The sequence below is a fragment of the Archocentrus centrarchus genome, chromosome 4, assembly GCF_007364275.1.
Source record: "Archocentrus centrarchus isolate MPI-CPG fArcCen1 chromosome 4, fArcCen1, whole genome shotgun sequence".
Classification (NCBI taxonomy): Eukaryota; Metazoa; Chordata; class Actinopteri; order Cichliformes; family Cichlidae; genus Archocentrus; species Archocentrus centrarchus.
This window is the reverse complement of record NC_044349.1, coordinates 26,645,600-26,671,415: the sequence shown is the minus strand read 5'-3', so window position 1 is coordinate 26,671,415 and position 25,816 is coordinate 26,645,600. Positions and strand designations below refer to the sequence as shown.

Below are 25,816 nucleotides of genomic sequence, written 5' to 3'. Positions count from 1 at the left end.
GCTCTATTTAACGTCTTTATCTGCCTCTTAGGCCCTCAAACGGAAGCCCGATTTGTTCTTGTCTGAGAGCCTTGACGTGAAAGCAGTGTTCCACTGTGGTAAGTTTGCACATGAGTTAGACAACCATGCACCTGTGCACACTGTTGTGTGTTTTGCTGCAGTTTCTGCGAAGTGTGTGCTTGTTAGTATAAAGTACAAATTGTAAATGTTTGACACCAGCCTTCAGTAGTTTCTGTCTCTCTCTTCTAGGAGTTCTGTCACTCAAATTTCCCGAGGCTCCGACTGTCAAGTCAACGTGCTTGTTCTTTGTAAGCACAGACACTCACACAGCTTAAACCATACAGGCATGTTTAGAAATGAGTCATTTGTCTTTAAATGTGATGATTCTCTCTGTGTTCCTGCCTCAGACTGAACTGTTACCCCACTGCTCAGACGTGCCTCCATTAGCCAGAGTGGTGCAGGAGGACGGCAAGCTGTTGGTACAGGCCGTTCTGGAGGTGAGAAGCACCACAATTCACACCACAGAAATGTTTCATCATTTCACTGATCCTGCAGTTTGCTGTGTTATTACACTCCAAACTCTTCTTCCTCATTTACCATAATTAAGTCCCTGATGTAAAAATGCCTCCTCCGCTTTCTCCAGGGCATTGGGGGCGGGGCGTCTCGGAGTCTGATGGACCAGTTTGCAGAAGTGCTGTTCTGTCTGAACAAGCATTGCTTCGCTCTCCTCGCCGTGTGGTTGAAAGAGGCACTGCAGCCTCCAGGATTCCCGTCATCACGGGTCACGACTGAGCAGAAGGACAACTTTTCACATCAGATTCTCAGGTAACACCACTGGACATATACATCTATAATATAATCCTTACATTTATCAGCTAAAAGTCTCGTTGAGATTGAACACATGAAGCAAATACAACTGAAACACAGTTAATTAACACATATAATTACACATTAATTAATTATATAAATACAACTGAAATACTGTACAATGTGAAGTGAACACAACATGAACGAGAGCAACTTCAAGAGCAATCACACTGACCAAGAGACCTTTTTTCTCAAGCCTTTAAAACAGACTTAAACTCCCCCATAGTAACCAGTTCTGACAGTTTTAGGTCTTTGTGTAGATTAACCCAGGAAGATGAGGCAGCATACTTAAGCCTTTTGTCATAATTCTGCTTGTAAAATATTGAGCGAAGGCTGTACTGATTATGTTTTATACACGGTTGTACACAGATTAAAAAAAAGCAGCAGCCAAGAAGAGATTTACATATACTTCATAACTGTTTCTTTCTCTGCTTCCCTTTCTACTGTTTTTTTTTTTAAGCAGAGAACGAGTGAACAAGAGGCGGGTGAAGGATATAGTGAAGGAGTTTACACTACTGTGCAGAGGCCTCCATGGTACGGAGTACGCAGCTGAGTACTAAAACTCTACCCTTGAACTTTCACCTAACCGTGACCTCTGTCTTCAGTGCAAAACAGCTGGATGCCACAACAACACAGTTCTCTCCAACCCCTTCAGTGAAGATATAATGAAATGATTGTAATGTAACCGAACCCGCTGCAGAACAAGACATGGAACCATTCCAATGCAGACCTGCCATCAGATTAATGGACAGATATTAAATCCACGGCTCTAGAGAGGCTAGTTTTTTTTTTCTGTTACGGTCTTGATTGTTTCTCTCTCTCCCTCTCTGCCTCTCTGCTCTTACTTAAAGGTATTTTTGTTGGAAAAGCTTTGAGGAGGAGCGCTGCCACATGTATCCTTCTGTCTCTGTCTTGTTCTGCCTTTCTAGATCTTCCTGTGGTTCCTAGGTTGTTTCTGGTGATTAGCATCCATATGAAATGGTAGTGGTATCGTACGTAGCTACTTGACATTATTTTTCAAAATGAATCAAATTAATTATATAAATGTATATGTATACACATATATTAAGACAGTGGTTTTCAGTCCTGCTGCTGCTATAAAGGAAGGAGAGATGGACCAATTTTAAGAGGGCGTTCTGTAGGAAGACTGACACTGATATAATATTTAGTCCTACTCCTGCCCCTGTGGTCTCTGCATTTGCCAAATTATTATGAATCTTTTTTGTTTGTTCGTTTTAATAAATGCCTTTTATGGGATTTGAATGAAGAAAGAAAGCTGAAGACCACATCAACTTGGACAGTCTTGCCCAGCCCACTGTGTACAGGGCTGTACCTCATGTACATACAGTTCCACCCAGTCATATTGCAGTCTCCTCAGGTTTGTAGATAGCGGATTACGCAGTAGTCCCTTAGGTAAAGCAGGGCTGCCTAGAGTGGCTGAAAGGAAAATATATTGTAGTAGCTGTAAGAGGAGAACGCGGCTCAAGGTGGAAATGAAGGGAACAAACTGTTTGGAGGGATAATAATCCTGACGGTGGACTGCTTAGTCACTAATTGTGCAAAAATATTAATCAAGTTGTGCATATTAACAGTTATTGCTGAACACTTATGTTTATTTGAGTGTATGCGTGTGCTCATATGTATGAGAGAGAGAGTGTGTGTGTGTGTGTGTGTGTGTGGGCACGCAAAGATTATATCTTTTTCCACTTGTTTAGTGCACTTATATCGGACCTACAGTTCACAATTTCCTCCCGTTTTTTAAACAAAGAGCCCATTCATTTCTTCATACCGCTGTTATTCAGGCTACTCTCTTCATTAAAACTGACCGTGCACGTCCACTTTCACCTCTGCTGCTCACCAGCAACCACATCCACCTATTAAACCTTGTTTTCATGTGGAGAAATCATTGCCCAGACTCATCCATCTATCTGTTATTGACACCAACTACTGCTCTTAACGAACTGCTTGCAAACAAGCTACCCAGAATCCTTTTACCCATCTGGGTCACTGCCTTGGAGAGGACCAAGAAGGATTAGAGAGTTGAGTAACAAAAAGTAAGACCTCTGAGAAAGTTTTTGAAACCGACATTCTGTGCTCCTCCGATATGCCTGAGACATTATTGGTGAAGTGATGCGAGGGCTGTAAAATACACTGTCTAGTGAATCAGCACGACCAGCTGACATCTAATAACACTCAGCATTGAAATGTACTTTGTGGTCTCTGATAAAACTATCTCAGTCTAATCCTTCTGTCTTATCCGCGGTGCCTGCAGACATGTAGCATGTATGTGTTTTGTGGGGAGGGGGGGGGTAGGGTTCGGGAGGAAAAATGGTGTTTGAGATGCTGCGGAGAGATGTGATTTGTGGAGTGAGACCGGAGGCATGAATCGGCTTTGGAGTGAGCTGTTCTGCTTCAGAGTCTGATATGAACTGTGACGTTGAACACAGATCCTTAGTTTGTACTGTGGGCTTACACTGAGGTGAGAAAAGGAGCAATGTTTGTCACAGTTTAAAGAAAGGCTTGTAGGAGGTGGAGGAGGGGAGGGAGGTATGAAATGTACTTGTTTTTTTTGTACCTTGGCTTTAATTTATTAAATATATCTAAGACTGCAGCTCTTGACTTTTTATGTGTGTGTGGGAGTATTTTCTCTTTCTTCAACATTTGCATTAAACTGCAACCTCCTGCATACATTTTACGTTTTCAAAACATTTTACACAAGAAACTAAATTTCATTGGTTTTTACTGCTTGAGAGATTTTTTTTAAAGGGATCCTATTATGCAAATCTACAACTCCATATCCATATAGACTGCACTGGAGCAGCACTGCAGTTCAAAATAATCCTTATCTCATTTTGGTTCTGGGTGCAAGCCTCATAGTTCACCCTCCCCTCTCTTTAATGCCTCTTTCACTTAAATGGCTGTAAACAGCAGCTGGATGCAATTTCTTTACTCGCAGCCAGAGTTGTGTACCTGAGGTAACGGTGTTAAGAGCATCCACATGCACTGACATACACAGCTGAGAGAAGATGAAAACACTGTAAACTGGAGAATTTAGAGCGGATTTTTGCTCACAGGGTTTACTTGCACATATATTCAGATGGTGGGGTCAGAACATGGCATAAACAACATGAAGGCATGAATCCATCCTGCCTCGTATCATCAGCTCAGGCTGCTGCTGCTGCTGCTGCTGGTGTAATGTGTGGGGAATATTTTCTTGGTATACTTTGGGCCCTTTAGTAACAACTGAGCATTATTTATACACCACAGCCTACCTGAGTATTGTTACTGACCATGTCCATCCCTTTATGACCACAGTGTACCCATCTTCTGATGGCTGCTTCCACTATTTCAGCTAGGTCCAATTTATTTTGAATAAACTAACTCCTAAACGCACCAAACAACCATGTTTTTAGGTCTTTTAGGACTGTGGTGTAAATTAAAATGAAAAATATATCAAATGCTAAAAAGTATGGTACAATGTATGGGATGATGACATGGTTGCTTCCCACTTGGAAAATTTAACATTAAGCATTCAGAACGTCCCAAAGATTTGGAAATCTCCAAAGCTTTTCCCACTTGCGCATGCGTCCTGCGGTTTAAGCGGCTCACACGTGGGTGCAGAGGTCCATTCATCCAGTCAGTGTGCAGACCTCAGCCAACCCAACCACTTTCAGTCCGGCCTGCAGGAGCAGAAGTTTCTCCGGGACTTCCGCGGAGACCAACTTTTCATCCTAAACAGAGTGAACTGCTGCTGAAGCTGCTGCACGTAAGTTAGCTAACGTGCTTTCTGCTAACGCTGCTGCCTCTTAGCCGCTTAGCTTCCACACAGGAAACATGGAAAACTCTCCCAGCTCTGTCATTCTGCTGAAGTTTTGGCACGGCTCACTTATTAAGGAGTTGTTACTGAGTATATGCTAACTGATAAAAGCGGTGGCGTTACAGTAAGTGTTGATAAAGAAGTGTGTGTGTGTTTATGTTGAAGGTGGTTGCAGTTTGTTGCATGTTGTTAAGTACTAACAGAAAGCTCCTGACCGTGCAGTGTGTGACCTGCAACAATCAATTTATCAGGACGCTGTGTGTGTGTGTGTGTGTGTGTGTGTGTGTGAGAGTGTGTGAGAGAGAGAGAGAGAGAGAGACACAACTGTACATTTATTGTGCAGCAGCTGTTTCATTCTGACTGGTTATTCTCAGGGAAATAAAGACAAAGTGTGGACTGTTTACATCAGGGATGTCACTCATTTTAATTCATGAGCCACATAAGAGTATTTTTCTCATTTAATGAGCCCCAGATGTTTTTCCTGGATCAAAATTGACTTTTGGGGGAGGTGGCTACAAACATATTGATTATGACTGATCGCTCATGATTGAGATTGTGTAACCTTACTTAACAGACATCTATGCAGTTTGGGGTTAATTCTGTACAATTTGTGAACAGAAAATCTATTTTATACTTGGGTACACAAATTACATTATTTTTATCATAGTCCTGGTAACTTTTCTTTAGGGAAGGCCAGTACCTGTTTGGTAGGTGCCAAAATGTCTTATACAGGAAAACCTTTTATTTTTTGAGTCTGCTGTCATTACGTATACATTACAGATCACAGTGGATGGTCACAAAAGCTTCACATATAGTTTTTCTAACCTAGCTACAATGTTGTCTGACATGTTTATAATTCAAAACAACCTCTCCAGATCTAGAAATAAGTTTAAGTTTCCAGACATTTGTCTCCTGTTTAGTAATGCTTATGTTATCTTTTTAAATGAATAACTGGAGCGGTTAATTACTTAAGTGCAATTTTCAAACTGTATCTTGGCCGCCAGGTTGTGTGTTCAACATCCAGCTATTGATGAGGTAAGTCTCAAAACGTTGGCTTTCTGTAATATATGCAACATTTTTCTCATTTTGAATCAAACACAATGGAGTGAAAAACTGCAAATAAAGTGAGATTATATTAGTTCCTGTTGATTATTTTAATGAAATGTGCAGAAAATTAGACACTCAGAGGGCGCATTATCTGGCAGTGTAAATTCTTTGTGTTCCAATTTAAAATAGTGATCCATATCAAAGTTTTTCTCCACCTCTCCACTAAATTTCTTAAAATTCTAGAAGTTTTTTTTGTGTGTGTGTGTGTGTAATTTTGCTGAATGTCAGACAAACAAAGACACAAATTGTGCTGAGAACTATCCTTTTCCTCATGCTCCCCTTAATTTAAGAAAAAGCCTAAGTCAGAGTAAGAATTAGTGATGTAACCCTCTTTGCTTTTATGCCTTCAAGGTCCCTGGCACGCTGGTTGTTGGAGTACTTGGCACAAAACGTGCAGATTCAGACTCCCTCCTTTGTCTTTTATCCCTTCATTAAATCCCTGACAGGCTCCGTGATGATGAGATCAGGACTCTGTGTGGGCCATGGCATCATGCATGACTCCAGTTCGTTTTCCTCCTTGGGTTCAGAATGAAGTGTAGCCCAATCCTGGTTCAACATAATGGCTTGTAATCAAAACATCTAAAGTTCTTAAAGCTTTTGAAAAGTGCTGTATCTAACCTAAATTACATTGATATACTGTGGCATGGCTGTCACAGGCTTCCTTGAACACACTGAGGCCTTGCAGGGGTGTTGGAGTTGGCTGCAGGGCTTTCACAGTCTTATGAGTGGACTGCTATCTCATTATCAGTTTGTCTTAACCCAAATCGATCTGGAGACAAGGGTCAACCTCAGTGAGAAGATTTGAGAGTGCTTACTTGTTATCAGCCATCAGTTTTTAAGTTTGGTGTCTGATTTAGTGACTCATCATTTTGGAACATACAGTTAGTAATAGGTTAAATCAATTTTATTGACAAATGATGCCTAAAATTCATGATCTTTGACCTCCTATTGCTCGCTTGTTGAAGGGACTAGCATCTGTTTTTAAACTGGATTTCTGTGTCTCTCCATCAGTCATGGCTGTCGTGAGGTTCTACAGTAATGGCGCTCTGAATGGGCGGGCCTTACAGAGGGCAGCTAAACTCTACCCACATCTGTTAGTCATGACCGAGCTGTGCTACAATGTGGAACTGACAGGTGAGTGCGTAACAGCTTGTGAGTTGCTCACGATGACGTTGACAGCAAGATGATTAAAGACACTGAATTCACACCATGTAGTCTTAAAGGTTTAAACTAGTCTCCCACTTGAAACTTCACATTTACGTTATTTTATAATATTTTGCCCTGTTGTGATTGTTTTCTTCTGATCTGTGCTGCAGGCTGTGAGAGTCTCGGTGCTGAACAGAAGGAGGTTCTGCTCTGGTTGTTTCGTCCTGCTCTGCAGGCAGAGCCGCTGTCTGAGGAATCGAACCTCACAGAGGGCAGCGGGGAGAAACTGGTGGAGATCGGACCCAGGTACTACTGCTGGTTCTTAGTGAATGTTCATTCGTAGTATTTGTAGTAGCTTGTGGTTCTTTCAGCTGCATCTCACAGTCGTTTTGCTCAGTTGTTATCAACAAAAGCACAACACACAGAGCAATGCCATCTGCAGATGATTTTGCAGACAATTCCTGCTCTTGTTTTGGAAGTTCAGTTACTGCTAACCAGCTAGTCCTGGTCCTTTCAATGTTGTGAATCCTTACATGTTAAGGTCCTCAGTACCATTCAGCTGCTTCACCAGAGAGGATCCCATCCAGCAGCCCACTCCACTGTTTTTGGTTTAGCTGGCAGTGGTAGTCCTTGTTTTGTTCTGGAGCGACTCCAGGCAGCAGCAGAACACAACAAAGACTACCGGCTGCAGTCCAAGATCGTAGAGAAAGGAAGTCAGTCTGTGACGACACAAACAAGACACAAATTACTCATTATCACCCTGATGATTATGTTTCAGCACTAAACCTTCATTTTTCTATTCATGGATTGTCAACGTTATTGGGGTTGAAATGTTAAATGAGAGCATTAATACAACAAGAAAGATCATAAAGTATCCACAATGCTAAGGTTTGATCATGTTATCTCAGTAAATATCAAAGCAGTTTAGCCACCACGTTGTAATATTGCTTGTGTTGGTTAAGGTAATCAATGGGCGTAGGTGTTAGCATTAATATTCATCCCCGACTGATAATCAATAATCACACCAGATGCCGTGGAGGTCTGACAGGCTGAAACACTTGAATATAAATACGAGAGTATGGTCATGAAATACAGGAAACAGTATTAAGATTGGCAAATTGCAAACCAGGATGGCTGTGAGGGTGCTGGCCAACATGTTTTTAGTTGTATATAATATACATTAAAATAAACAGTATCTGTATTGAACAATCTTAGGCAGATATTCACTGTGACCAGAGGTAAGTAATATGGAAATCTTTAAAAATGCTGCACATGCTCTAGGCAAGCCTGATTTAAATTGTAAATAGGGAAACATATGGTACAGTTTTAATTAAAATAGTTTTTTTTTGTTTTGTTTTTGTTTTTTAATTTCTCATAATAGAGAAAGTCTAAATTAAGAAAATGCCTTCAGACATTTGTTGTTGTTGTATTTTTAGGTTGAACTTCTCCACTGCCTGGTCCACTAACGCTGTGTCCATCTGTCAAAGTGCCGGCCTCACTAATGTCACCCGAGTCGAGCTGTCGCGCAGGTTTCTCATCAAGGTGTGGAGACAGACAGACACACAGAAAAATCGTTTAGGAAAGCACCCTTTCTTTTGTTAATTTGTTTCCTGCATACGTGAATGTGTGTCTGCTCTTCAGCCCAAGAACGAACAGAGTGCGAATGAGCTCAGCGGAGATGTAAAGAAGCTGATTGAGTGTCTGTATGACAGCATGACGGAGTGTATCTATCAGCATCCCATCACCTCTTTCACTGTGGAAACCAAACCACAGGCAGTGTTTGAGGTGGACATCCTGGGGAAGGGCCGTGCAGCCTTGGAGAGAGCAAACGATGACCTGGGTGAGTGTTGCTGTTGTTTTTTTTTTTTTTTCAACACTTTAATGGAGTTTCCCTAATGGGGTTTTCTTAATTAACGGAGCATTATTGAGCTTCATCCTTTTATTTTATTTTTTTTAACCACTGCTTTTACTTCCCTCAATCAGTCTTTTATTGCATTTAATGAACTGTGTCCTGTCTCTCTTCTGCTTCTCTTCTTTCTTCATGTTTCTTCTTAGTCTTTCAGCTGTCTGTGAGTACACTGGTAATAATGTCACATGATGCATGAGATTGTTACTTCGCTGGTTAAAGTCACAGGACAGCAGTGATGCTGCTGATTATGTTGCACGTGCATGTGTGTGTGCTTTGTGCTTGTGTGTGTCTAATGTGATAAAACCCAAAAGAGATAAAGGCTCAGTCGACTGAAGGCGGTCATATACTGAATGAGCTGATCTGACTGATATTTGAAACCAAGATTTTATGTTTCTGGGTTTGAAGAGAAAAGCTGAATTGAGCTCAAAGATATACATTTAATATCGAAATGTTTCCATCTTTCTTTTTACTTCCTCAAGTACTCAGAATCCTGGAACTATTTTGGCAGTAAATTAGTTGTCAGATAAGTTTACTGAAGCGGAGAAGGTCAGGAGAGAGGTACAACAGTGAGTGTCTACAACCATCTGTAAAACACGGTGGAGGCTCCATGGTTTGGGGCTGCAGAATTATTAGCGCAAAGTATCATCAGATTATGATCCACCGTGCAGTAACATCTGGAAAACACCTGACTGACCACAGCCTTAACATGACAGTGATTCAAGGCACACTGTGAATGTAGTGAACAGATACCTAAAGTAGATAGAAAAACACACACCAGAACACCAACGGTCTCAGGTTGGCCTCCACAGAGTCTGGACCTCAACACTATTGAAGCACTGAGGGATCATCTTGGCAGAACAGAACAAAAGGCCATCCAAATAAGAGCTCTGAATGTCCTTCAGGAAGCCTGCAGTACTGTTCCTGAAGACTACTTAAAGAAATTACAAGAGTTTCTCTAGCAGAGTTCAGACTGGGTTGAAGGATAAGGGTGGTGATGCCAAATATTGGCTTGCAAGCTCATTAGCTTACTGTACTTCCCTTTAAGTTTGCATGTTTCAATAAATTGCTGGACTTATTAAAGTAAGTAAAATGCAAAGAAATTAGAGGCGGCTTGAAACTTTTGCACAGGATAATAAAAGCAGTTAGTTATGTTTCCTAGGAATACTTGAGCCCAGTAATTAATCAGACATTAATATCATTTAGGATTTTTCTATGATGACAATATAACTGAGATAAAAAGTGTACCTTTTTTTTTCTAAGGACCATTGCTAAGTTAACACGTGCCATTTCTAAGGTGGAATGGTGCAAATTGTTCGTACTTTTCTGTTTTGGATTATTGCAACTCCCTGTTTACCCGTCTTAGCAAATCATCTTTAAATTGTTTGTAATATGTCAAAAACACAGCTGCACATTTTTTAACTAATTCTGAGAAGAGATCTCATCTCTTTCCAGTGTTAAAATCTCTAATTGGCTCCCTGTTAGCCTTAGAGTCCATTTAAAAATTACTGTTTTTAATCTTTAAAGCTTTGAATGGTAAAGCACCACAATGTATTTCAGATATTTGGGGTGAAATGAGCCCTTCCCCTCCTTTTGTTTACTGATTCAGAGGTAGCTTTTAGCAAACAGCTAAAGACATTCAGACAGGCATCCTGTGGTGTTCATGTACCTGTATTCTGTTTTATTGTGCTATTTGTTTGGTTTTTCTCTTGGTGTAAGACACTTTGACCTTTTGTGTGATTTATAAATAAATAAGCTTTGTTATAAATCAGGCATATCTTTATTCTAAACAGCTGCACGCCATGTAATCCAAACTCACTCACAGTTCAGTTCATATCAAGCCAGGAGTTCCTGTAGTCTGGGGAGGAACAGGCAGTTGTTATTGTGTGACCGCACTGTCCTGTGTCCCCGTCCACCTCTTTAAATATTATTTAGATGAAAATTAAAGTTCAAGGAAACCCCCTGTAAAACAACTTCAATAAATGTGATTATTTTGCAGTTATTTTCATTTTTGCTATAATTGTGCATCCATAAGAACAAGTCAGTTCTGCCTAATGGAGTGATTTACTGTGTAATGATCCAGAACTGTGACGCGCTCTTTGCTCAGTGACCGGTTATTGCTCTGTTTATATGAACAGGCTTCAGACGGACACCGGCCACAGTGACAGGACGTGGTGTGCGTACTTATGTTCACGCTCTGCTTGTTCACTCGGCTTCATTAAAATTCACAAGCAGCTCAAAGAGATGAGAATCATTTCAGTACACATACTTTGCAGGCTCTCCCATGCTCAGCTGGTGAATTGAGGAGATAATTAAAAATGGTTCTATGTGGAATTTGTTATGACTAAAGTTGCTTAAATTCCCTGTGAAATCAATTTTAATCTCACTGTTTTGGCGTTTAATAGAAGGGACACAATTTATTATGCAGTGTGTATACTTGGAATAATACTTGTAATGTAATTATCTTAAGTACTGCTTAAGTTTAAGTGCTGTAGAAGTGATCAAATTTATGTATGCACCAGTCAACGCGCCTCAAAGTTGTTGGGTTTCTGGTCTTTTGAAGCGTGCAGATCGTTTTTGAGTGCGTGTGAGTGTGTTGATTGATTTTTTATTTTTTATTTTATTTATGTTGCCTGAGGGTTTAATTGCACCTGTTCAAATTTATTTATAGAGCACAATTCAAAGGACAACATGTTGACCAAAGTGCTGTACAGCTTTTAGAAAACCATGACTCAGTTTGCATCAATATTAAATGGGTGAAAACTACTCATTGCTCTTTAAATGATCAGCTGATACCATGTGGTTGTTTATTTATTTATTTTTATATTCAGGGTCCTTGTGTGTGTTTTTTGTTCTTGATGCAGGCCTGGCCTTTGACTCCTGGGATCTGGACTACTACACATCGATGTTCCAGAGGATTAAAAGGAACCCCACCAGTGTGGAGTGTTTTGACCTGGCCCAGTCCAACAGGTGGGGTTGTCTGCAGTGAGCAGACAGGCAGGACTGCTCTGTGTGTGTTGTGTATTTATACTCTATAAGGCTTTCTTCGTCCTTCACAGTGAGCACAGTCGTCACTGGTTCTTCCGGGGGCGGATGGTGATCGACGGGCAGGAGCAGGAGGAGACTCTTTTCAGCCTCATAATGGACACGCAGCAGCACAGCAACCAGAACAATGTCATCAAGTTCTGTGACAACAGCAGGTAGTAGTGGTAACAGCAGGGCGAACATATGTGGGTGTGTCTGTCTATACTGACTCACTGTGTGTGTGTGTGTGTGTGTGTGTGTGTGTGTGTGTGTGTGTGTGTGTGCGCGTTCAGCGGTATCAAAGGCATGGAGCTTGAATTTATTTACCCAAAAGACTCATCCCAAGCGAGCCCGTATGAGACCCACCGCTCACTAAGACATGTCATCTTCACTGCAGAGACACACAACTTCCCAACTGGTTAGGACACACAGTTTTGTGCTTACTTACAATGCAGGTTTCTATTTTTACCTTGTGTGCTGTTTCTTGAGAGTAATCCTGATCTGGCCGGACGTCTTAGGTGTAGCGCCGTTCAGTGGAGCCACCACTGGGACCGGTGGTCGTATCAGAGATGTACAGAGCGCTGGACGAGGAGGCCACGTCATCGCCGGCACCGCGGGATACTGCTTCGGAAACCTGCACATACCAGGTCCAACACTCCAACAACAAATTAAAGTCAACAAATTATATGCATTATAATATAATATCATAAAGATAAGAACTTTGTGTAATCTAACAGAAAAGGAGGAGCCTTAAATGGAATCATTTATATCTTTAAGTCATTTTGAAGCCATGGGAAGCGGTGTAAGGAGGCTCAAATGGTTTTGGTTATAATTTGATGTTGATGAGTCAATTGCCAGTTAAGGAAAGTAAAATTTAATTAGAGCAGTATATAAAAATGTCTGTCTTCAAAATTGGAGGAATTTCTGGAAATATTTCTTAAGGCTATTTCTACTTAAAACTGAAATTGCAAATAAACAAAACACAGAGACACACTTGATAATGTCCCAACATGGAAACAGCAGATGGCACAGATTGCTCTGTTCACAATGTGTTGTGACTATTGCTGGAGCTGTTTTATATTTATTATTGGACTCTTCTAGAGTACCGCTGCACGATTCACAATTCCAAATAATCTTTATTATCTTGTACTCTGCCTTAGTGCAGCCCCTCAGTTCATCCTCTTACTGAAATAAGCCGAAATAAAGCTCTCTTTCCTCTCCCTGTGAGCCAGCTTTCATCTGATTGGCTTCTACTCACAAATAGAAGGCTCGAACAGCTGGTGGGTGGAGCTGAGCTGTGTGTCTAACATAACCATATAAATGTTATCCTCTACATGTAATCATGAAGAACCAAGAGCAGAAAGAACAGCATTTAGAACAGCCTGAAGCCTGAACTTTTGGCTCACACATATGGAGAGGTCATCATTTGAACCTTTGGCCATTTTTAATGTGAGCATCCACTATTTTAACAGTGTATAGTTAACATAAAATAAGGAGAAGCAGAGTACTGACCTTTTTAAGAAAGTAATTTACTTTCAGTTTGATAAACCTAGATGTCTTATGGATAACATTGGCTGAAAGTCTTGAATGATTTTTCCCACAGGTGGCATCTATATGGAAAATGGATATTGGACTAATAATTAAACCCTGAAGCACACCATACCAAACACTGGGAAAAAAATAGTTGTTTTTGTTAATAAAAAAAAAAAAATCAGAAAACCAGGTTGTACACAAACTGACCGTGAGTCAACATGTCTCTTCCTCTGTAGGATATGATCTCCCCTGGGAGTGTAAAGGAGAGGGATGGGAATATCCCTCCAGCTTCGCCCCTCCTCTGCAGGTTGCCATCGAGGCCAGTGATGGAGCGTCAGACTACGGCAACAAGTTTGGAGAGCCTGTTCTCTCGGGTAGGAGGACATACCTGTAAATATACTGATACATTTGACTCTGAGTCAGATTCACAGCTGAGCAACACATAGTGATAAACAAGGCTACAATCTAATGTATGTAATTTTATCTTTATTGTTGCAGAAAATTTATTTGTGGAAGTAAATAAAACTCCTAACTCTGTACTTTCTTCACTCTGTGTAAACTCTTTGCCTTAGACTGCATCCCAGAAACGTTGCATTGTTAATACTGTAATTAATCTGTTTTCTAATGTAATGGTTCAGCGCTGCTTTAAAATCTAAACCACGGCCCTCCTTTAGGCTTTGCCCGTTCCTTTGGCATGCGGTTGGCTAATGGGGAGCGTCGGGAGTGGATTAAGCCAATCATGTTCAGTGGTGGTCTCGGTTCTATTGAAGATATACATGTGAAGAAAGAAGAGCCACAGCCTGGTGATGTTTCAACACACTGTGTGAAATGATGTTAATCAATTCAGAGGCTATGTTTACAGATATTGATCAGTGACTCATAGAGTCTCTCTGCTGTCAATCAGGAATGGAGGTGGTGAAGATCGGAGGGCCGGTGTACAGGATCGGTGTAGGAGGAGGAGCAGCTTCTTCTGTTCAAGTATGGGAGCTGCAATTAATCACAGTGACCTCAACCGATGTGCATGTGTTTCAGTGTTTAAATGCAATGTCGGCTTGTAGGTCCAGGGAGACAATTCCAGTGATAGGGATCTGGGTGCTGTCCAGAGGGGAGATGCTGAGATGGAGCAAAAGATGAACCGTGCTCTCAGGGCTTGCCTGGAAAGAAGCAGTGGAAATCCAATCTGCAGTATACATGATCAGGGGGCAGGAGGAAATGGTATGAAAAATGTGGCTTTTTTTAAAAGGAGTTATGTAAAGCTTAAAAAAATAAGACAAGAGCCAAAGTATTGAGCTATACTCTTTATTTTTAGGTAATGTGCTCAAGGAGCTCAGCGAGCCAGCAGGAGCTGTGATATACTGCGACAGATTCAAGGTAATCACCACATGAACACGGCTTATTGTTCATGTTTTCATAGAAATTTCTTGTATTTCTTTTTGTATCCAATAACATAAATGCCTTTGCATTTGTCTCTCTTTTGTTGTGTAGAAAGGTGACCCTACGTTGAGTGTGCTGGAGCTGTGGGGGGCTGAGTATCAGGAGAGCAATGCCCTCCTGCTGCAGCCATCAGACAGGTCCTTCCTGGAGCGGGTGTGTCAAAGGGAGAAGTGTCCTGTTGACTTTGTGGGAAACATCACAGGAGACGGCAAGGTGTGTTTCAGCCTGGCTTGAATCAATAAACATCCACATCCATCGTACCAGTCAGTTCACCTTACTGATTAGCTGCTGTTGGCTGGGTCATAATGTCACAAGTACATCATTGAATAAGATTCCTGCTCAGTTTATTTCTAATGTCTCACTCAGATTGTGCTGGTTGATGATGAGGGAGGAAGTGGTGACGAGGCAGATGGGGGGCGTTACCCTGTAGACCTGCAGCTGGAATGGGTTCTGGGAAAGATGCCGCAGAAGGAGTTTAAGATGGAGCGACTGGCCCTGAATCATCCACCTCTGAGTCTCCCTGCTGGCCTGACACCCAAAGATGCTCTGCACAGAGTTTTACGTTTGCCTGCTGTAGCGTCCAAACGCTATCTGACCAACAAGGTGTGTCTATAGACCCGTCTCTGTTTTCAGAGAGAACTCGTGCAGACTCTATCCGATTCTCTGCTCTCCTTCTCTCCATCAGGTGGACCGGTCTGTGACTGGGTTGGTTGCCCAGCAACAGTGTGTCGGCCCTCTTCACACCCCATTGGCCAATGTGGCTGTTGTTGCTTTATCACCTTTCAGCCTAGAGGGAGCTGCAACAGCCATTGGGGAGCAGCCAATTAAAGGGCTGGTGTGTCCTGCAGCAGGGGCTCGCATGGCTGTGGGTGAGGCTCTGACCAATCTGGTCTTTGCCAGAGTCACCGCACTAAAGGTGAGCCAATGTGCAGGAAAAAGTTTAATATATCACAGATATGCAAAAAATTAAAAATGTCTCAATTTGTTTAGAATGGAAAGTGTATTTTTAATCTCTGTGTGATGAGGTGATAGATTAGAATTTGCATTTTTTTTTTTTTTTTAGACTTTTTTATTTACTTCTTTTTTTTTCTGTTATGTGTTTCAGGATGTGAAGTGCAGTGGTAACTGGATGTGGGCTGCCAAGCTGCCTGGAGAGGGGGCCTGCCTGTGGGAAGCCTGTAAAGCAATGTGTGCAGTCATGGGTCAGCTGGGAGTGGCCATTGATGGGGGCAAGGACTCTCTGAGCATGGCTGCTAGAGTTGGGAAAGAGACGGTCAAAGCTCCAGGTACTCTCTCTGTGCGCGTGTGCGTGTATGTGTGCGTGTGTGTGTGCGTGTGTGTGTGTGTGTGTGTGTGTGTGTGTGTGTGTGTGTGTGTGTGTGTGTGTGTGTTTGCTTTTGCATGCGTGTGTGTGTTTTATCTAAACTTGGCTTTTGTTTCAGGTGCTCTGGTTATTTCAGCATATGCCGTTTGCCCTGACATCACCGCCACTGTGACGCCTGATCTTGAGGATCCAGATGGCAAAGGTACGATGCACACACCAAGCCTCAAATCTGTCGTAGTTTTAATGGAAGAAACAGAAGCTAGATAATTTTCATCATTTAGAGCTTTTATTTTCACGTTTCTCTCACTCACACGACACACATCGTACTCTCCAAGCATGCCACATACTCAGAAACAGACGGCCTGCCTCTGACCTTTTGTCCTCTGTCTGCAGGCGTGTTATTGTGGGTTCCTCTCAGTCCAGGCCATCATCGTCTGGGAGGCTCTGCCCTGGCTCAATGCTACAGCCAGCTGGGAGACTGCTCTCCTGACCTGGACCAGCCAGAACTATTGACAGCCTGTTTCAACACCACTCAGAAACTCATTCACGGTTAGTTTGCACAGGAAAAACATCTCCCTGCCACTGAAGGGGAGGAAAGTTTCCAGTGATTTAGGCTGTGAGTAAACTTTTTCTTCAGCTTTTTTTTCTTTTTGATTTTTCTTTTTTTTTATACTCCATTGAGTTCACAGCCACAGCTCTACACAGTGACAAGAGAGCCACCTAGTGGTCATCTTTGAAAACGGTTGAAAGACTTTGGATTGTATTTTTTTCTTTTTTTGTTCTTTCAGATCGTCTGCTGAGTGCAGGTCATGACATCAGTGACGGAGGCCTCCTTGTCTGCTTGCTGGAGATGGCGTTTGCAGGAAACCGTGGGATTGATGTTGAGTTGTCTTCACAAGGAGCTGGAGGTTCGTGAATGTGTCGTTTCCCTTTCCTCACCTGTTAATTTCACATACAGGATATTAACTGTGTCTTTACGATCTTTTGTCACAGTCATGGAGCTGTTGTTCAGCGAGGAGCTGGGTTTGGTTCTGGAGGTTTCACAGTCAGATTTAGAAACCGTGTGTCAAAGATACAGCGACGCAGGTGTGCAGTGCCTTCATATCGGCAGAACATGTGGCTTTGGACCAGAAGCTATGGTGAGACGTTGAGCTTGGCATGGACTCTACCTCAGCTCTTGTCTCTTTTTCAGGGATGACTGCCGTCTTTCATCTTACTTGTCTTCCAGGTCAGCATCCGTGTAGATGGAAGGGAGGTGCTGAGGGAGCCGCTGCCTGACCTCAGAGTAATGTGGGAGGACACAAGTTTCCAAATGGAGCGTCTCCAAGCCAATGAGCTGTGTGTTAAACAGGAAGAGGAGGGGCTATCCAAGAGGACACAGCCATACTTTAAACTGTCCTTTAACCCCACTGAAATGCCCAGCATCCGCCAACTTGGTAAGACTGAAGAGGATCGAGACAGCTGTCAGTGACTCGGTGTCCTGCGGAATTGCAATTAATGTTTTTTATTGTGAAGTCAAGTATTCTTTGATTGCTTAATTGTCTATAAATTATAATTTTGTCTGTCTGACAATTGCTACTTTCATACAAAACAGTTGTGGGGGCTACCTGGGGGAGACTGAGGAAAGTCCCCCAGGAACTCCGAAGCATTTTTTTCTGATTGCTAGCTCTGAAATGATGTAGCTGCCAGCCAGTGACTGGTAATGCATTTTCATCTGTTGTTGTGGTCTTTTATATGTCTTTATAATCTTGTTTCACCCTCTTTATTTTCTCTTCACTTCACTGTATGGTGAATGGGTTGAAACCATATTTATTTAGCAGTTGGACAGCACTGCTAAATCCTTTTTGTTCTTTCCGCTGCAGGCCAGCCCCGTGTCGCTGTGATCAGAGAGGAGGGCAGTAATGGAGATCGAGAGATGTCTGTTTCTCTGTATATGGCAGGTTTTGAGGTAATTAATGAGAGCCATGTGAACCAGATATTTGTTAAACTGTGTTGTCTGTGTTCATTATTTTACCGCAGATTGTAAATGTGTGTGCAGGTTTGGGATGTCACCATGCAGGACCTGTGCACTGGCTCCCTAACCCTGGAGCCTTTCAAAGCGGTCGTCTTTGTTGGTGGTTTCAGCTACGCAGACGTCCTGGGATCAGCTAAAGGTAACTGCGCTCGGCCATAAACCACTGTGAGGTACTGATATTTTTTCCTGTGTTAATGCTATTACTTTGTCATAAAGGTTGGGCAGCTACTGTTGCCTACAACCCCAAGGCCAAAGCTGAATTTGATCGTTTCCGGCAACGTGAGGACACAGTGAGTCTGGGCGTGTGTAACGGCTGTCAGCTGCTTGCCCTGCTTGGCTGGGTGGGAGAAGGCGAGGAAGGAGCTGGTAAGAGGAGAAGGCAAAGAAAGCAATGGAAATGTTTCTTTTAAGTGTGATGATGATAAAACACAACATTGTCGTACTGATTTGAGACAGAAATGTGTATAATGGCTTTTAACTCATTTGTTTTTGTCTTGTCCTGTTTTGTTGTATTCTCAGCAGAATCTGAAGTGGTGCTGAGCCATAATCAGTCTGGCAGGTTTGAGTCACGTTTCGTCAGCGTTGGGATCCAGGAGTCCCCATCCATCTGGCTGAGAGGCATGGAGAGCTCAGCGCTGGGAGTCTGGGTTGCACATGGAGAAGGTAAAGTCAGGAGCACATGAGAGGCCTGTAACTACTAAGCAGGATTTGGAGTTGGCAGTGAAAGTCTTAAAAGACACTAGAAGATTGTGTGGAGTTCAGTGGGCAGATTGTGAGTCACTTAATAAGACAAGAGTGCTCAGAGACCATCTTAACCCCTGAGCTATGAAAAAATACAACTCCTCATCTTTGCAAGATTGAAATCACTTGTTGACCCTAAAGGATTTGCAAATGAACCTACTTAGCAGTTTGAATTATGTTTTTATTTGTTCTTTACCAAAGCTGTGTAATACTAACAAGGTTGCAGCTGAAAGAATAACACAAAAATATCTTAAATTATTGTGTTGACTATGATATTTAACAGCAGACACAGCAGGATTATTTAGAACCGTGATAACCAGTGGAGCCCAAGAATAAAACTGGGAATTAGCAAAATACAGTGCTGTGCAAAAGTCTTGAGCCACCCCTCATTTACTTATGTTTTGCTACCAAAGAGGAAGACTTTCTTGTATTTATTTATTTACTTTTTTAAGTGGTCTTGAGCAGTAGTTCTTGTAGGCACGCTGAAGGTCTTTCAAAGTTTTTCTCTGGAGATTGGCTGCGTTTTCACTCAGTGCAGCCCTTGTACCTGACTCTTCGGTGATGAACCAATCTTAAATTGTATATCGTCACCCTCTTAAAATAATGGCCTAAGTAAATTTTTTTTTTTTTTTTTTATGAAAATCTTACTTTCAATGTTTGGTTCAGTTTTTTGTCTTTTCTGAAAACCCTGGAAAAAAAATGACTTAAGCCATTATTTTAAGAAGGTGATGATATTTAGGCCCTTCTTCTCATTTCTTTAGAAAAATACCAAATGTCAAAGAGAGCAGATTTTGACAGGCATGAAAAAGTATTTTTACACCAACAAGGTGATTCCCAAAGAACTATTAGCCGAAAACCAGGCATATCTCAGCATGATGCGATGTGTGTCCTTTGAGGAAACTGGACAAATGGAAGACAAAAGAAGACATGGCATGCCTAAAAACCTTTCTACAGCAGATGAACAGTATCTGAAAGTCATGTTCTTAAGAAATAGCTAATAGATATCCAGTAAAGTCCTGACAGAACCTGAAAGATGCATCTGACCCTTCAGTTGATCCATCAACTGTTCGCTGAAGCCTCATCAGAAATGGTCTGAATGGCTGTCAAGAAGCCATTCTTATGGATGGGAAAGCCAACATTAAGCCGCATTACACAAGAGCTGGACTGAAAATCAGTGGCAACGGGTCTGATGGAGTGATGAATCAAAGTTTGAAAGTTTTTGGTTCAGTACGGAGAAGGTCAAGAGAAGAGGTACAACACCGAGTGTCTACATTCATCTGTAAAACATGTCTGAGGCTCTGTTATGGTTCGGGGCTAGATTTCAGCCAGTGGTGTTGGCAATCTTGTCAAAATTGATAGACTTATGAATACAGAAAAGTACGATCAGATTTTGACCCACCATGAAATACCATCTGGAAAGCTTCTGATTGGTGGCACCTTAAGTTTTTTGTTTTTTTTTTCCCAACAATGAACCCAAACACACTGCCTATGCAGTAAAAGCACTTGGATAGAAAAACACACATTTGGTGCTATATAAATAAAATTGAATTGAATTATTGAAGCAGTGTGGGATCAGCTTGACAGAAAAAAGAACAAAAGGCAGCCAACATCCAAAGAAGCCTGGAGAATTACTGCTGAAACTACTTAAAGAAATTATGAGAAAAATGCCAAAGAGTTCAGGCTGTTATGAAGAATAAAGGCGGTCATACCGAACACTGACTTTGAAGCTCATTAGAATTATACAAACTGTTTTTTTTTTTTTTTTTTACCTTTTGTATGCTGCATTTCCATGTGTATTTAAATATATTTCAATAAATTGCTACACTTATTTCCCATTTTCCTAGCGAAATATAAAGAAATGATGTAGCTCAAGAGTTTTGCACAATACTGTAGGTCCATTTTTAACTTTCATAAGATTAAAGATTCATTTGTTACCTAATAAGTCATAGATCAGTTTGTTCTGTAATCAGCACCTGTGCTCAGTATTGATTTTTCCCCTAACCTCTCTCCTTCCTGTAGGTCTTGTGCAATTCCGTAGCGCTCAGGCCCGGGACCGGATTATTTCTGGTGGGCTGGCCCCCCTCCGTTACCTTGACGACCAGGGTCATCCTACTGAAGAGTACCCTCTCAACCCTAACGGCTCCCCGCATGGTATCGCGGGACTCTGCTCCAAGGATGGCAGACACCTGGCCATGATGCCCCACCCGGAGCGCTGCACCCTGAGCTGGCAGTGGCCCTGGGCCCCCCGGGACTTCAGACCTTCTCTCACACCTTCACCCTGGCTGCGCTTGTTCAAGAACGCAGCTTCTTGGTGCAGCAACAAAGAATGACAATATTCCATTAACATGTTTCTAGTGCTGTCAGCGTCGCGTGTCAACTGAAACTGTCTGTTTACATTTTGTAACCCACTTTTACTTACTCTGGTGTTTATGCACCATTACTGCCTGTTGTGCTTTATGACTCTGAGACCATTCTGGATTGAATGAGAATTTTATAACTGCAGCTCTGCTGACATTGTTAGTGTTGGTCTGCTGAAACACAACTTGCTAATAATAAATGAATAACAAGAAAGAGGTGTAGGGTGACATGATAAAGAACAGCCATGTAAAACAATAAATATTGTTTATTTTAGCCATAAAAACTGAAATTCATACAATGCCAAGTATTTACATGTATGTCAGTAATACAGTACTAATGTGACAAGTGTTCTGTAGCTTACCGGAACAACTTAATTTTTACATAACGGCCCTAAAAGACCCCTCAATCTTTCCTTGGGAAATTACAAGCTAAAAAAAATACATATTAAAATATAAAAGATACATGTTAACAGACATTGACCATTTGTCTAATATCAACCAAAAAAGTGAAATGCTTCAGGACTCAGGATCATAAGACTTGAACCAACACATTGCATAACACATTTTGTAAACAGTAAATGGTTCACTAAACACACCTGGAGTCTGAGTCTGCATTCAGAGAGGCTCAGACAAGATCTTGACTGTTGCGTGCTGTGCAGTTGTCAGTATTCTTCCATCCACTAATCCAGCCAGAAGGGAGAAATTCAATAGAAGTCCATGTCTGACAGCTTGTGCTGCCACGCTCCAGCTGCTCGTGCTCTCTAAAGTGAATCTCCCATCACTCCCTGTGAGGTTGCCGCATTTGCAGGGTGTCCTCTTTCTGGTGTTATTTGCTGGTTGATATTGATAACGCAGATAAGGAGTAGGATGACCACCACCAGGTCGTCCAAGACTTCTAGCAGTCCGCAGAGGGAGGAGTCTGTTTCCAGGTTACTTGATGAAGCATCCAGAGGAGAGGAGGAGATGGACATCACGGTCCCCACGCAGCACAGGGCCACCCTGAAAAGAAACAGCCACACGAGTCCTCCAATGGTACCCAGGCCACGAACCAGTAACCGCAGAAGCAGGGGGGCGTCACAGAGGTAGTCCGTTAGCTGGAGGAGTCGGTATGCAGGAAGGAGGAGAACAAGTTAGGTGATTATCTACCAAATTGATTTAGATATGAGTATTTAAACATGATCTGCAAGATTTTTGAGTGAGCATTTGTACACTATTCTACTGATTTCCTATCATGAGCTGCTCTGTTATAATTTGTCTCCCTTAGAAGCAAGAAATGAAGTTATTCTGCATTCATTTATAATCAAAACTAGTTATAATTCTTTAGCCTCGACACTAAGCTTATTCATACGAGAATATGTGGGCGAGATATGGGAATTTGGTTTCATACATTTTCAAAGGAAAAGAAATCCACATACAAAGGTCACGTATTTCCTACTGTAGGTGTGTCATTGTGAGGTGTTAACCTGATAACTCTTTTGTCTATTATTGTCAGTTATACAGGACAATAACTCCTTGAGGTTGCATAAGAGCTATTCCTGTTACCAAACCTTAGAGGAAGTAATGAAAGGATTCTCATCTTTCCTTTCTTCAGGTGTTAAGCAAAGTCACGTGCCCCCCTGTGTGTTTCATCTGAAGTTTAAAGATGGGAGTACTGACCCTCCGTGGGGCTCCAGAATAACGTTTGTTGTAGGCTGTGATTTCGCCAAGAACTTCCTTCGACTGCTGGTCTGATCGGCTCTCATTAAACAGGTGGCAGAGCACGCTGACCTGCAAGATTACAGGCATTTTTATTTCATGTCCGCACTCATAATACATTTATGATATACAGTAAAACAACTACGCAAATACTGCACCTTCTGTCTGCATAGAGGACAGCTGATTGCGTCTAACCATGATCCGTGTCTCCAGTAGGTGATCAGACAGGGAGCTGCAGAATCACACAGCTTTTAACACTTTATACCTTAATAAAAAATTTAGTATTGCATAATTGTGGGTGTGTAGGACTGGAGTAAGATGTCAGTAGGAGGTGCAGGCACAGAGGTAACTATTAGGTGTTTATAGTCTATGAAGGTAAACGTGACAGCAAGTGTGTTGGCATAGAACTAGCGATTTAATATATAACCGATAACATCAAGGTAAAATGGGTGTATTTGCACCATAAATATTAATCATAAGTGATCTAATTATAAGGTCATTTCATATGAGTTAATCAAAGGCTTCCCACCTGACCATCTCAGATTTGCCTGAAAAAAATTGAGACGCACTTCCTGATATGATTTTTGCTAAATTATGCAAAATTTCTGCATATTTTCTTTCGCCTAATTTGGAATGTTTTAAAGAATATTATCTGATTGTTTATGAGAATCTGTAAATAAAATGTAAGTCCTCCATCCATCCATTCTCTTCCACTTATCCTGTTCAGGGTCACTGCCCACCTTAATGCTCCAAGTGTGGATTATCAAGTCGAGAAAAATGACATTCAGTTTTTGTGTTCCTTTTTGGGGGAATAAGACCTTCATCTAACATTATCTCTGAATCCATAACTTACTGTTTTTGCTGATTTGCTGCTCTATCTAGAGGCAGAATGGGTGGACCATGGCAAAGGTTAATTATTAAAAGACAAACAGATGGGTCCCGAGGCTTGAAACTCAGCTACAGCACACTAATGCTACACTGATCGGTAAATGGATGACACAAGCTAAGACATGATGCAACAGGTGAGCAAGTGCGAGCCCTAGTCACTGATGATGGAGTGAACAGGTGCGTGCATAAAAGAATTCTAGTTGGAGAAGATTTTAGTCAGTCTGTGTAATTGTATGCATGATCTCGTACCACAGAACAAATGGCCACAGTTTGTCTGGACTGGGAATCTGGCCGCCTGCAGGCAGACTGGGCAGTGCCAGTCTCGTCTGTTTGAAGATGGACATGCCTGCACGAATTCCTAAAAACAAGAGAGACGAAGAGAAGAACGACAGAAGAATATATGAAACTGAATAATACCCTCAAAAATCCTAAAGCCACTAAATTTTCTGTTCCTGGTGCATTTTATTAATCTTTAAAAAATCTTAAACTGATGGAACAGTGAAAAACTGCTTATAAGCTTATAAGTTTTTCATGGGCGCAACCCACAAATACATTTCATTTAAGGGGAAATAAACAGGCTTTCCAATGGTATTATTGCCAAGAAGCATTGTTACAACAAAGAAGTTTCCACCAAGAAGAAGAAACTCTTTTGTAAACTTAAAAAAAAAAAAACCCAAACCCAAATCAATGTAACTCTTTATGTAATCGCCCAAGTACTTCACACAGACATAAATAGCAACAGACAGACGTGTAACCCCGTTGAAAACAAGAAAATATAACAATTCAGCACCTGCAGAACATGAGGTTTATTGCGAGTGTGTGTTTGTGTGAAACATTCACCTTTTGGCAGCTCATATGTGTTGATGTTGACTGCTCAGGTGTGCACAGCAAATATCTTGATCACCGTACAGGCGACCCTGACCCAGTGGAGCTTCAGTCTGATCTGAAACGTGACATGACCCAGCAACATAAGATAAACACACCTGTCAAACGAATTTATCTAACTAATGGTTTAATTGATGACTTCTGAGATAAGGAGAGCAGAACTCAGCTCTTCTCTGACTTCAGCAGTTTGACCGTTTATTTAAATGGTTTGTAAAGTTTAACCTGCACTAACAGGTCAAATTAATTTTTCAGATGAAAATATAAAACTAATATGCATACTCAAATAAAAGAAGGCTGCAGGTCTGTTGCAGATTTCATTTGGTAAATAACTTCAGCATCACTTTATGGCTTAAATCACCTAATGGCCTCAACAGCCACAGAGTTTTTATGATTTTGTAAAAACGTAGTTTACAGATTTCTTGCAGATCATATGAAGGGTGTGAGATTAAAACACACTGAACTAAATTCCCCCAAATCCTCTCTAGCCATTCGGTAAGTGCAAACCCTCACTTCAATTAGAGAAAACATCAGAAAGAAAGACTCACCAGGATTAAACTCTGTAGCAGGGGTGTATGTTGCCGTTAGGCAGATAGATAATCACTGTCTCCTAGAAGGAAGTGAAGTGCTGCCTGACAGCATCACTGAGAAAAATAAATTGGAGCTGCCTGTTAATGATCAACTACATCTTCCAATATCAGCTGGTCTCAGAGTCTCTCTATTTAAAGGGGACAGCAATGTGCTCAGATCAATACATTGGCGCTTTGCACAAAACTCACTTACTTCCCTTTAAAATAGGCAGCTGTCAACCTTTAGTCTCAAATAAATCAAAAAAAAAAAAAAAAATCAACATATTTATCCCTTCAGTTTGGTCAGAGGGAACCAGCTTGGGTCGCATGACCAGATCAAAGCCAGAAAAGATTCCTCCCACAATTTGTTTAAGTAGGTTAGATTTGAACTTGCGAATCATTTACCCAGAGTTTACTCAGCCAAAGCTCGGTCCGTGTCATTCTTCTTTAGCATTATTACACTAAGGGCACCTCAACTGATCCTTTGATCCAAAGCCAAGTCGTGGTGTGAA

The 25,816-nt window shown here is 41.5% G+C and overlaps 3 protein-coding genes across 5 annotated transcripts in view; 2 read left to right on the top strand and 1 right to left on the bottom strand.

Annotated features, from left to right (window-relative positions):
* Nucleotides 1-3,462, top strand: part of LOC115778945 (importin-13-like) — a 32,019-nt gene extending 28,557 nt beyond the window's left edge. The window contains 5 exon segments of the mRNA XM_030727329.1: nucleotides 32-98; nucleotides 250-308; nucleotides 408-497; nucleotides 644-825; nucleotides 1,331-3,462. Of these exon segments, the coding sequence (XP_030583189.1) occupies nucleotides 32-98; nucleotides 250-308; nucleotides 408-497; nucleotides 644-825; nucleotides 1,331-1,427 (495 nt within the window). The 3' untranslated portion in view covers nucleotides 1,428-3,462.
* A 1,031-nt stretch (nucleotides 3,463-4,493) lies between these two features.
* On the top strand, nucleotides 4,494-21,632 carry pfas (phosphoribosylformylglycinamidine synthase). Of its 3 annotated transcripts, none has more exons than XM_030728373.1 (28): nucleotides 4,494-4,633; nucleotides 6,803-6,925; nucleotides 7,108-7,243; nucleotides 8,374-8,479; nucleotides 8,579-8,777; nucleotides 11,708-11,813; nucleotides 11,903-12,043; nucleotides 12,161-12,285; nucleotides 12,386-12,514; nucleotides 13,637-13,774; nucleotides 14,075-14,203; nucleotides 14,305-14,378; nucleotides 14,459-14,615; nucleotides 14,710-14,771; nucleotides 14,886-15,047; nucleotides 15,201-15,437; nucleotides 15,520-15,750; nucleotides 15,940-16,120; nucleotides 16,277-16,360; nucleotides 16,552-16,707; nucleotides 16,947-17,066; nucleotides 17,152-17,297; nucleotides 17,387-17,594; nucleotides 18,021-18,106; nucleotides 18,197-18,311; nucleotides 18,389-18,538; nucleotides 18,695-18,835; nucleotides 20,933-21,631. In XM_030728373.1, the coding sequence occupies exons 2-28, from the start codon at nucleotides 6,805-6,807 to the stop codon at nucleotides 21,241-21,243; spliced, it is 3,951 nt and encodes a 1,316-aa protein (XP_030584233.1). In that variant the 5' UTR covers nucleotides 4,494-4,633; nucleotides 6,803-6,804; the 3' UTR covers nucleotides 21,244-21,631. The 3 variants fall into 3 exon arrangements, with proteins under 3 accessions (XP_030584233.1, XP_030584231.1, XP_030584232.1); XM_030728371.1 differs by having other exon boundaries at nucleotides 18,692-18,835; XM_030728372.1 differs by lacking the exon at nucleotides 4,494-4,633 and adding an exon at nucleotides 4,673-4,808 and having other exon boundaries at nucleotides 18,692-18,835; nucleotides 20,933-21,632.
* Nucleotides 21,633-21,977: 345 nt separating this feature from the next.
* LOC115779611 (E3 ubiquitin-protein ligase RNF170) lies at nucleotides 21,978-25,418 on the bottom strand. The gene is made up of 6 exons (XM_030728374.1): nucleotides 25,284-25,418; nucleotides 24,694-24,796; nucleotides 24,103-24,211; nucleotides 23,124-23,197; nucleotides 22,927-23,037; nucleotides 21,978-22,364 (listed from the first exon to the last, which is right to left on the bottom strand). Exons 2-6 carry the CDS (start codon nucleotides 24,706-24,708, stop codon nucleotides 22,032-22,034), a joined length of 642 nt encoding a protein of 213 aa, XP_030584234.1. The 5' UTR covers nucleotides 24,709-24,796; nucleotides 25,284-25,418; the 3' UTR covers nucleotides 21,978-22,031.
* Between the last annotated feature and the right edge of the window lie 398 nt (nucleotides 25,419-25,816).